The sequence below is a fragment of the Strix aluco genome, chromosome Z (assembly GCF_031877795.1).
Source record: "Strix aluco isolate bStrAlu1 chromosome Z, bStrAlu1.hap1, whole genome shotgun sequence".
Lineage (NCBI taxonomy): Eukaryota > Metazoa > Chordata > Aves > Strigiformes > Strigidae > Strix > Strix aluco.
This window is the reverse complement of record NC_133971.1, coordinates 40,623,865-40,636,774: the sequence shown is the minus strand read 5'-3', so window position 1 is coordinate 40,636,774 and position 12,910 is coordinate 40,623,865. Positions and strand designations below refer to the sequence as shown.

Below are 12,910 nucleotides of genomic sequence, written 5' to 3'. Positions count from 1 at the left end.
TGATTCTGTGAAACATTTACTTGTGGCTGCTACAATTCTGTTCTCCTCTGCCCTCTCATGAACATCCAAAATGTCCTACCAGTAATAAGGACAGGATTCTGGCATTATTCTCCTATCCCCTGAAGACAGCCCAGATCATTTGGTGCTGTCTCAATCAAAGACATACTTCCCAGCATTTTACATGATGCTATCACCAGTTCCATTCAGCTGGTCATGGCAAAGGTAAGAATCCCTTCCCCCACCCTGGGACTAACATTTTTTTATCAGCAGGTCATAGAGATCTGGTTAGGTCAGGCTGGGTAAAATGTAACTGTCTGGAGTAATGTTTCCCCAGGTATTCTGATCCTGGAGCAGAAGTGACAAATCATGACACTTCTGCAAAATCCTGTTCAAACACGGTATCTCATTGAAATTAGGTAGCGTTACTTCTTATTTCAGTGGAAGTGAGACTGGAAATATTTCTATTTCTAAAAGATGAGTGAATGTAACCCATCAACCAGGAGTTCAAACCTCAAATAAACCTACTTGAAATCAATTAAAATGAAAAAAAGGAGATGACATTTTAGTTGAGATTGATAAACAAACACTAATTCTGTAAAATGTTTTCCCCATTAGTAAATGTGACGCTTTACAGGAACACGAATTATTAATTTCATATTTTTGAGCACTGCTGTGGGCCACATGTCTTTTTCTCTGTTGTGATGCAAAGCACTGGGGACCTCATGAGCAAAATGGAACAAACTTCAGTTGGTATGTATATCAATTTGAACATATTATCAGTCTTAAAGCTGCCTTTTATTACCTTAAGAATTGTGTTCTTCTAGGATTATTGCTTTGTCATTTATGCTACTTGATTCTGTGGGATATTTTTCACCATGAGTCACAAATTTCATTATCACAGCCCTTCACTACAAACACTTCATTTCACATTAACAGTTCAGTATAAAAAGACAGCTTTCTCATCTATATTGTCCATTTAACTTCTATGTATTATTGTCATGCGTAAGCACTTCAACTCTGACATTTCATTGGAACTGTAATTTCATCAGTGACAGAAAAGCTCCAACTGATTTTCCTTATGCTTGTACTGATGTAACATCTGACTTAAGAGACTGAGGTTGCAATCATTCTTTGCAATTTTTTTCACTCTGTGAGTCTTCATTTCACCGCTGCAGCAAACCCCCAGAGGTGCACCACAGCTCTGTATTCCCACCCCTGGAAGTGCTGTAATAGTTTGATTTCAATAGAGGGCCTTCCAGCCCTCTATTGAATAGTTGAATCAAGAGCTTCATGATTCATTTCAGCTGTGGACTGATTCTGTCCCTCTTCCTACTTCCTTTTCACTCCTGTTCCCATTGTTTCATACACTGTAGTGTTACCAAAATAATTTTGCTGAGCAAACTCTATGAAGCTAAAAAAAGGCTCTCAGTTCATGGTATGGTGCTTTCATTGACCCTTGCCAAAGGTCAACCACAAGTAGCACATCAGCTGAAGAGACTGGAAACTTCTGTAACAGATTTCATTCAACAATTAGCTTTGATGCATAGTACTAATCTCTGTTTTGAATCCACAAACTTCTCTCACTTATTTGTTTTTCTATCAACACATAGGAAACACCATGTAACTATACACAGGCATAGAAGAGTTGCTGTGGATAAAGCTATGTTTCAAATCTTCTATATAACAATCTATGTTGGGGACATTAAAGCCTCATTTGGGCATCTCTTTCTAAAACTACTTAATCCATTTCATCTCTAAATGACAACATGTAGCATTGCTAGGCAAGGATGTGGATGATAATGGACAAAATTGTGTTACACTACATATCCTTTATCTTTTCATCTAAATAGAGAGTAATATTTGGTTAATGCTGAAAAAATGATCAAAATGTGTAATCCACATGTCTTCAGTTTATGTTCCCTGTTGGATCTATTCATATTGTTTATAACTGTGTCAAGAGGCTTTCTCAGAAGAAAAAAAAAATCAAGCTAAAGATCTTCAAAGCAATTCATTAATTGAATAGCAAGATTTTATATTACCTATTTATCTTTCCCTGTGCATTCACACAGTGAAATCAAACACTATCCACACAAGCAGTTTAGAAATACCAGATTTCATAATGGTTCTTCCATTATATGAAGGTTATTTACATAATGAATTACCACTCAATAAAAATTCCATCATTTAAAATTTCATAAATGAGCATATTAGTGATCCACATCTGAAGCAAGCACAGATCAAGTTAATTGTGTGTGCATGTTACACAGAGAGCATTTTAAGCATTAAGTAAACTACCATTAAATGATTTGGAAAGTAAATAAATCTTGGTGTTCCTTTGTTCACAAATACACATGCCATCTAATCTGCTGCAAATATTGGCATAAGATAGAGTCACACTCGTAAATATAATAGCATATAGTAGTGGTCCTTTAAAAATCGCACAACCGTGCAATGTGCCTTATTTAATATTAAACCTTGTTTTTAAAAGGTCCAGTTTTTTAATTATAATACAATTAAGTTTCCAGTCTGCTTATTAATCATTAAATGTTATACACACGGAGGACAAACTCTTAGACACACTGAGGACAAACTGGCCTTTATTCTACAAATACATGTCAGTATATTGACATGTCTGCAGCCACACAAGAATTCCCAAGCCCAGGTTCAGTGGAGTAGTCACAAAGTCAATTACAAACACTTCTGCCATATCTAGGTATTAGACAGACAGCTTCCCTTTGGGTACAGAATCATTAACAGGGTTAAGTACCCTGCACAGCCCTTACTAGAGCTTCTCAATATTAAAGCAATATTTAACAATGATTTAGAAATTCAGAAATTCTGTACCAGCAGCAGCACAGATTGGGGACAAGACCTAGATGGTGTAACATGGAAAGTGCTGGAAAAAAAATGATGGTTCTGATTTTCTGCTGTGCTCTGCCTTAGAGTATCCCATGATTCTGGCCACAGTAGTCTGGGCTGGCTGCCAGAGGTGCAGAAGGGGTATCTGGAAGCTGGCTGTAACACCAGTTTATGGTGGTACGTGCATGTGAACTTGTGCATTTGTGTGTAAATCGCTCCACCTCTGTGCACACAGGAAAGAGCGTGGACTGATGAAGATGTGAACACTTTCCCTTCTTTTTGCAGTATTACCTATTCTAAGTGCAGTGCTTGTAGTTTGAATGGTGAGTCTCAGCACTCACAGGAACAGAAATTTGGACCCTGATCATTTTCATACTAATCCCCAAAATACACTGCTCAGCAGAGCTGCTGATACTCTTAAAGGGTTAACCAGTACAGCCCTATCAACATAGGGGTGAACACGCTTTGTGTGCACCTCCCTAGTCTTGTCCTAGCCTGAACAGGAACTTCAGCCCTAAATACAGCTTTCCAGACTGCAGAAGTATTCCTGTATGATGCTCAAATTCTACACTGTACATCTACAGTATTCAAACTGTCTTTTACAGGTAACTTACTTTTCATAAATTGTCAGGTAGAACATGACAAACCCCTCCCAGACAACAGTCATCATCCATAGACTTAAAAAAAGCTTGACTCTGTTACCACCACTGAAAAACACCAGGGACTTGGGGGTTTGTTGCCAAGAACGGGTTTCATGGACAGCATAAAAAAAACAATAGGATCTTCTCCAAATTTCTTTTCCAAAAGAAAATCAGAGGAGTCCCAATTCTACAGTCAGTGATGAAGCCACTAAGCACTGAAATGGAAGGATTAAAACACAAGTGTGTCTTGGGTACACATACAAGACAATATTATACTTAACTATAAATCAGTAATTAAATTATGTTGACAGTTACCTATTATATTATATACTCCAAAGGTATGAAACCATTTTGCAAACAGATCTTAAAATTAAGATCAGTAGGAACTACCAGAAGTACCACAGAAAAGAGCATTCTTATTTTAATCCTGCACACACCAAGTCCAGAAAAAGATCAGAAAAAGAAAGAGAAACTTTCCTATGAACATTGTACCATCCCACATTGGTCATCTTCATTCCAAAAGCTGGTTGATTTACAGAAGGAGATCTGCAGACCTAAATGTTACACATGTGGTTTTGCAGGGAAGCACAGTACAGTGATTACTGCATTAACAAAATTCCTGTACTCCTCCATGAATAATGTTGGACCTTATGTTCCAAGAATAGCACAGACTTAATAGCATGCTATTGTCTTCTCCCTGTTTTAATGAGAAGCGGAACCTTAGTGAACAGATAGTGTGTCAGTTCTTGTAATGCTATATGCCATTCAGGTGAATGTCCTCTGGTATGATATTTCATATAAAAAATGCAAAGGCTTTTGCCTCAGACACATACGTGGATTTTCTTACCTTTGGTTCCATTGAAATGAAGCTGTGGGTACCTCTACTTGAGAGAACTGACCTTTTAATTGTTTTACTATGGTAGAAGTGGTAGTAATCCTTCAGTGTTCCAATCTGTAAGGGGAGAGAAGAAAAAAAGAGAGGGACATTTAATTTATGAAAACCAGTTGTCTGTTTTTCATTTCTAAAAGCCTATAAATTATGCAATTTCCTCTGTGCTGAAATGTTACTTGAACCCACTGATCATCTTTCAAAAGAAGGACATATGATATGAAATGGATGGAGTGTCCTTGAGGCAGTAACTGCATAACCAAAGATTATAATTGAAGCTGCTTAGTCTGGCTGTATCTACCTTTTTAATGCTTAATTTATATGCAGCACTTTAAGTAATTCTATATCAATCTATATCCAAACTGTCCTCAAACGGCAAGTATAAAAATCATCAAATGGCTATATGGTTATTAAAAAGCATTCCATCTAGTTTGCTTAAGGAAATGTACTGTAAAATGCACTAGATTTGGTTATTTATATAATTAAATTGATAAAAAGGACATTCACAGCATCAGCCTATACCACAGGAAGAGGCTTCTCTTTCTGCCAGATGTGGTCAAGAAAGAAGTAGAAGAAAGTTGCAAATGGTAATCTCACAGGATAATGAGTAGCTTGAAGTACAAAACCAATTAATGCAAAACTGCAAATTTCACAGTGGTACAATAAAAGTACTTCTTATCCACCCCATCAGTACACAGTAGCAATGCAAATATTGAACTAAGACAGCCTTCACAATTTGACAATGAAATTTTCCTTTCCAGAGTAATTAATATCTAAACATTCATAACTTGAAACTTTAGTTTCACACACTTATAAAAAAACATTCAACTTCCTTGTCTTTAGGGAGAATGTCTCTCCAACTCATTTGGAATTTGACCTTCTATTGCACTACAAATCTTATAAGACACTTAATAATTTAGTTAAAAGTTCCTTAATGATGAGCAAAAAAGGGACAATTGGGCTTACTGTCATTTCAAGTTGAAATTCAAAGTGACCTCAGAAAACAGGCTCGGTTTTGCAAATAAATCTGAATGAAATCACCAGAGAGGATGGAGCAACACTCAAAACCAGTAATCTAAAAAAACACCAGCATTCTGAATTTGCATCTATAAGAATACACATGCAGGAAACTTGAGAGTTCAACAGGTTCAAAGAGAACTGGAAATAAGTCACTGAAAAACTCCAAGAATATGCTTTTAGAATGCTAGAAAACAAAAATGTTGAGAAAATATCAAAGTAGACTAAGAAGAAATATTGATAGAAAATTATTATTCTCAAGGAGTACTTGCAATATTTTACCTTAAAATTTAAAGATGCAAACAGCACAGGGGAATGAGGGAGAATCTTTATGGGGAAAAAAAATAAAATCAACAAATTAAATGAATTCACCTAATGGGGAATACTGCAACAGGGTCTCAGATATTAATCCCAGACTGTGCAGTTGGTCCATCGATATCTTCCTTTCAGGAAGAATGACTTTAGTTTAAGTCAAACACTGAAATATTCAGTTAAAGCTAGTTAGTTTATCATAAATTAAATAGGAATTGGTTTGGCTAAGCCTAACTAAAGTATGTTAGCACTGTGATAATAATTTTCATGTCTGAAACTGTTTGAAACACAACTCCAGCTGAAGTGGTGCAACACTGTAGCATGAATGAACCCAGTCTCACATCTCCACATGCATGCCCATGAATAAACTCTCCTTAAACATATATGGGGAAGCCTTCTTGCAGACATCTCAAAGAGCTGCAGGAGCCTGGGCCTTCTGGGGAGGTCCCTAGTGACTGGAAGCTAGCCAATGTTATTCCAATCTACAGAAGGGGCAAGCGGGAAGACCAAGGAAGCTGCAGACCTGTTAGTCTAACCTCAGTTCCTGGAAAAATTATGGAGAAGATTATCCTGGGTACTTTTGAATGGCATTTAAAGGAAAATACAATCATCAGGCACAGCCAACATGGGTTCACAAAGGAATAGTCCTGGTTAACTAATCTGATATCCTTCTATGATAAGGTCACCTGCCTAGTGGATGAAGGGGAGGAGGTGGATGTAGTTTTCTGGTTTTTAGTTAGGCTTTTGATACTGTCCCTCACAGCACTATTCTGGACAAGTAGTCCAACTGTGGGATTAGTGGGTTCACAGTGCACCGGGTGAAGAATTGGCTGAAGGGGCAAAGATCAAAGGGTTGTAGTGAATGGGGCTACATCTAGCTGACGACCAGTCACCAGCGGTGTTCCTCAGGGCTCAATTCTAGGGCCAGTTCTGTTCAATATATTTATCAATGATCTGGATGAAGGAGCTGCATGCTCCATTAACAAGTTTGCTGATGATACTGAGTTGGGAGGTGTTGTCTCTTGAGGAACAAGAGGCCGTGCAAAGCAATCTAGATAGACTGGAGCACTAGGCTATGATTAATGGGATAAAATTTAAAAAGTTGCAATGCTGGATTCCGCACCTAGGAGGATGTAATGTCAGCCATATAAACTGAGAGAGGATTGCATCAAACACAGTATAAGCAGCTAGTCAAAAGAGCCAATTACCCCACTGTATTCAGCACTGGTGTAGCTTCACTGTGAATACTGTGTGTAGTGGGCCCCACAATTTAAGAAGGATGTGAAGGTCCCAAATACATCCAGAGGAGGGCAACAAAGCAGGTGGAAGGGCTGGAAGGCATGTCCTGTGAGGAGCAGCTGAGGATTCTAGGTTTGTCTAGTTTGGAGAAAAGGAGGCTGAGGAGTGACATCATTGCCCTCTACAGCTTTCTGAGGAGGGCAAGTGGAGAGGGAGGTGCTGGTCTCTTCTCCCTGGGATCCATTGATAGACTGCATGGGAATGGTTCAAAGCTGCACCAGGGGTGGTTTGGACTGGACATTAGGAAGCATTTCTTTACTGCGAGGGTGTTCAAACACTAGAACAGGCTTCCCTAGAGAGGTGGTCAGTGTCCCATGCCTGTTAGTGTAGGCTAATAATAGGCTTTAACTTTTGGTCAGCCCTGAAGTCAGGCAGTTGGACTAGATGATCATTGTAAGTCTCTTCTAACTGAAATTATTCTATTCTATTCTATTCTATTCTATTCTATTCTATTCTATTCTATTCTATTCTATTCTATTCTATTCCAATTCTATTCTATTTTCTATTTCTATTTCATTGCATCACTTTTGACTGCATTAACTAGAGTTCATTCTGAGTTTAACAGCCTGTAGCACATTGAATGTCCCTCAGCATCAGGCTACTGTTGCAACCTTTTTGAATTATTATCAACCATTGAAATTTGGTGCCAGGGTTAGCACCAGTGCAGGTGATGGCATGCTTCCCTGAGACAAATGGGTGTAATCAGTCACTTCTGGGACATTCCCTGGACTCATGAGTAGCCTCAAACAGGCTGAAGTCCTAACTACTGGTAAATGATGCTACTCTTGCTCCTTAAGTTCTCAGAGACCAGTAAAGTACATATTCACCATACCAGAGTACTCTACAAAGGTTACAGACCTTTTATGGACCTTGTTGCCTTCAGAAGGAATTAGAAACCTACTGCTCTGTGTGTGTGTGTATGTCTACACAAGCACACACGTTACTGAAAAGACACAGCTCAAGCAGGTAACTGTATTTTACCACTGCACAGAACTGCATAAATAGAAAGGTCATATTTTAGAGAAAATAAACATCTGTCCTGTTTTGTGCTACACAGATTGTAATATCACCCAGTTCTCTGTGTCTTGTCTCGCACTAGTTTGAAGATTTTATTTACTTATTTACTAAAAATAAACTCTAGCTGTCTCCTCTGAGGGCATCCAAAGCAGCAAATTCAGGAGATGACCCAATTGCACTCCTGGAGGTCCTATAGTTTAGCAGCACTAGAGACCCAGAGAAGAGACTGAAGGGATCGGCATGCTCTACCTTCCAGCCAAAGGGGGACAGCCTGAGGCTTTGTAATGCTTGACAGCTATACAGCTATACTCCCTCTGAGACTTGAGGCTGAGGAGACAGAACTAAGCCCTTAGAATTAAGTGTGGTAATTGTAATGCCATGTCTTCCAGGCACCATCAGTTTTCAGATAATAACAATTATTAATTAAAGAGGTGAGATTTACAGCTTTAGTTCATAACTGTCAAAGACATTAAAGGATCCCAAATATTTTAAATTGAATTTAATTCATATTCACTAACTGCCCATGCCTCTCACAGTAAGGTAACACCAGCGTTATTAAAAATTTTATTGCCCTCTTTTCCCTTAAAGGGAATTTACTTATACCTTCCAAAGCCTTGGACCACTTGGAGAACAGTTAAACCATGGAAATATAACATAATAAAACTTATCATTATGGATGTTCTTGTTAAATTGGTTTTTATACTTCTAACTACCAGGTCTTAGAGGCACTCTCAGAAGAAAAGCAATTCAAAGACAGAAACTCCAGACTGCAGAGCTAGCTACCTTAAAGACTGATGGCAATTTAACTGTTTTATCTTTGGGAAATCTTTGTAATCTCCTTTTTGACCTGGAGGACCTGATTTCTTTAAAAAAAAATAGAGAAACATTCCCAAGGAATTTCCTGGCCAAAACCAAGGTGAATGGATGGTGCAGGCAGGGGACACTTACTCTCTTTAGAAGTATTCTTCATCACTGAACATTTTAAATAGATACATACATATATTTATTCAAGGATGAAATAATTCCTGGAAGTAACAATCTTACAATATCACAGTGGAATAACAGAAAACCAAAGCACCTGCATATTTAAATTAATTTTATATTTATTAGGTCTTATTTTCTATTTAAAGTTGAGAAAATGTGTTAATTTTAAAGATAATATGAAACAAGAGCCAAAGATTCTAAGCTTGTCCTTGGAAAATACTTCTTCCATATGTAGTTTTACAGTCTGATGCAATATTAAGATAATTTAGGACATAATTACTGAATGAGTTAATGTACATCTGCATTGTGTCCTCATAAACTCTGTAAGGAAATACAAATGCTAAAACTGTCTGTTAAAGATACATTACATATATATATATGATCACCAAACTGACATATCCAAGTAAGCTCTGAAACTACAAGTGAAGCTTCTATGTAGCAGAACATGAGCATGGCAGTCATTCAAGCTAATGGGAAGGAACCCAAGAGATGCCTTCCCAACAATTTCTTATCTCTAAATAAACTATTTTTAAGAGACGAATCATCTAGATATCTAGCTGCAAAGTAAACTTCTCTCAGGGGGCCGAATGGAAAACAGTATGCTGTTGAGTTGGTGAAGAGGTGGATATACTGTAAGGCTCCCTGTTTCTCCAATCTCTGATGACTTTGGTGCTAAGTAGATTGGGAAAGCAAGACAGATCAGGTCCAAATCTGGTTCTGAACTCTATAAAGTGCTAGAAGAGCCAAAGAAGCACAGATCTGCTAGCCCTGTGCAGACCCGGAACATAAACCATTATAAACAGGTACAGCAATGTATTTCACATGGGACTGAAGATCTGACCCTTCACTTCTTTCAGAATTGCACAAATTTCCAAAGTGCTAAAGTCCTTGACAGAAGGAAATACGAACAGAGAGATGAAGAAAGTTTATCAGGTTTACTATCATAATCTCATTTTGACAACATCACTTCAACTATATTTCAAACTCTAAAATGTTGTCACATTATACCAAGTACACTGGAAATTATGTGTTAGAGAAAAACCAAAAACATTTCAGCCCGAGAAAGTTGTGTTGCTATTAGCAGAGCTTTCTTCCCTGCGTTAAATGCCAGTGAAGCCAACCTAGTATCACAAAGTATTTTGACAGAACCAAATGTTCACACAGGTTGCAATACCACTTAACTCCTTCAGTACACACCACTTTGTTACAAAAATGAAGGGGGTGAGCCCATAGCCCTCAATTCTGATCCCTGTTGGCCCCTTGTTATCCTCAGGTGAAGACAGGTTCATTGACATTTCAGAAAACTGCTGCTCCTTCCTGTGTCCCTACAGACTTAGGAAGTATTGAACATCTTAAAACCAGGGTCCTTTCTTTAGGGGAAAGAAAGCCCTGCAGAGGCTGTTAGTTCTTCACTGACTTACTCAGATTAAAGCACCCATATCTGGAAAGGGCATGTTCATCCCAGATCTGAAACCTGAACTTGACTTGTATTCCAAGCAGCAAAACCCTGTACTGAGTTTTTTGAGGGGTGGTGTGGGTTTTTTTTTCCATAAGATACTGCAGTAGTGACCACACTTTCCTAACCTCCAGCCCTCTTGTCCAAAACCCCACTGTTGGGTCAGCACTGAATGATCTCCATCTCGCTGAGGCTGGAGGAGCAACCACCATGAGGACAGCTGCAGAGCTGCTCCTCCATCTGACTTGCAGACTGAGATGGGGCTCTTTCTCTCACAAGTATGCCCTCTAATCAAAAGCTCTTTTATTGTTTTTTTGTCATCAGAATGGGGAATTTCACCATGTGTCATTCACAAGAAATAATAGTAAGGTTTGCCCATATATGGCAAACCACAGTGAAGTGAAAGATTGGATGACTTTCAATTTTGGACAATTTGGGGCTCTCACAAAGATCAGTTTATGAAATATTTAGGAGAGAGAAGCGCAGGCTCTCCAGACCGTACTCAGCCTAAAACCTAAAATCCAACCCTTAAGAAGATGCCTCTACCCAAATATTTAAGGTCTCTGCTAGTCCCCTGTTGGGCTGATAGGCTACACTACACTGCATGAGCTAAAATAGCTTCCTGGATTACTACCGGCAGATAATATTTTAAAAAAAGCCAAAACCACCAGCACTAATGAATACTATGGTTCTGTCTCTAGCTGCAGCAGCAAGATAATACTGCTCAGATGACTAGTGTAAAGGATGGAAATAATGCTATTTAGACTCTCTTTTACAGAGACTCTGAATTTCTACATTACAGGAATATCTGCTGGGTGGGGGGAAAAGTGCACTTTTAATGTGCCCAAAGTTAGTTAACTAAAACAATTTGAAGCCACAGCAGAACCAAGCTGATGTGGGTATGAACACAGATTGTCACCTCAGAGGCAACCCAGACTACTCTGAAAGCTTGAATTCCAGCTATGCTCAAATGCCCAAGTAACCCAGTTCTCAGCTCTATTTTAAGCCCAATTAACTAACAGAAATTCAACAGCCCAAGTTGTGAAAACATCTCTGTATGCACTCAAGGTAGGAATAGCCTAATTTGCCAGTTCATATCTTTGCTTTTCTCACATTCCTTTCTCTTCAGGTTTGTTCTAAAGGGAACTGATGTGTCTGCAGAGCATTGTTGTTCCTGAATAGTGACACTCTGAACGAGTTTGGCTTGGTCTTAAATGCACCCCTCCTTCTTGAAACATCTTTTGAGTCTCCTAGATGGAAAAAAACCTATACTGTAATCAAGAGTTCTTGCTCAGTTTCTTAAATCTTTGGTCTGGAGGATGGCACAGTTCAACCAGAAAAAGGAGATCCCCTTCTGATCCACCTGCATATGAAAAATAAACAAAAACCCAAAACAGGCAAATAAATTAAACCACGTGGCTATTACAGCAGAAATATTACAATTTTCACAGAAATAAATCAGGTTCTATCTCTTCACATGGTAGAAACATGCTAACACCTTACCACTTTACCCATGACATTCCCTCTCCTTCTGTTTCAATGGGGAGAAAAACATATCACCTTACTGAATTTACATATGCCACTCTAGACTTCCTTTGTATTTTTCCTCTGTGTTTCAGCTATTTGAATGGAGAAATTTTGTCCAGGCATTACCTTGAGCTAGGAGAGTACAGTTTGGTTTTGGTTTTTTAAACAGTTGATCTCAAAAATGAGTAAGAGAGCCATTAAAATAAAGTAGTTCTGCATTATGTTCTTTCAGATAACGTCACTGCTGTTGCTTACATGCTGTTGTATTTGGCTTTAAAAATAAAGTAGCATGTTAACTCTTACACTGGAAAAATAAACAAGCTTTCTAGTCTTTTAAGTTTCCATGTACCTTTGTTAGTAGGATAAAAAGTAACAATATCCTGAGGTCAATTATAATTCTTGATATCATTCTAACTTAGTATCAAGGCTGAGATTTTTTTCAAAGTCACTTCATAAATTTTAATGTGAATTTGAATTTTTATGTATCTATTAGGAAGCTTTAAAATTCGCAGAAAATACTACTGTAGCTAATTTAAGTAAAAATGCAGATTAAAAATAACACAAAAAGAACATTTCAATTTGCAGTATAAATTCTTGACATGAGTTGGTATATTTAATTGTGGATTACCTCTATAAAAATACTTTTTCTAATAGGTTTTCTTTTCAAGGCTTTCAACTGTGTTCCAGAATATTTAGACATATTTAGAGTCTCAATTCTAAACTATAATTAAAATCTAATTATTAAAATTAAAATCTAAATTGCTAGTTAGATTTATTCTAAAATATTTTCAGAATTCCAAAATTTTACTTTTCTAAATAGAGAAATGTTCTATTCTAAATATATTATAAAATATACTTAGCAATAGAAAACAAATTAAGCTTCCTCTGAGACTGATAACTGGCCCACAA

General features: G+C 37.7%; 1 protein-coding gene across 6 annotated transcripts in view; it reads right to left on the bottom strand.

Moving 5' to 3' along the window:
- The window catches only part of PCSK5 (proprotein convertase subtilisin/kexin type 5), a 256,533-nt gene that overhangs the window by 226,654 nt on the left and 16,969 nt on the right, over positions 1–12,910 (bottom strand). For all 6 annotated transcript variants that reach the window (XR_012621526.1, XR_012621525.1, XM_074811734.1 and 3 more), the window contains exon 2: positions 4,348–4,452. Coding sequence is in view for 4 of the 6 variants with exons in the window: in XM_074811734.1 (XP_074667835.1) it covers positions 4,348–4,452 (105 nt within the window). In the remaining 2 variants the exon portion in view is untranslated. The remainder of the gene's footprint in view (positions 1–4,347; positions 4,453–12,910) is intronic.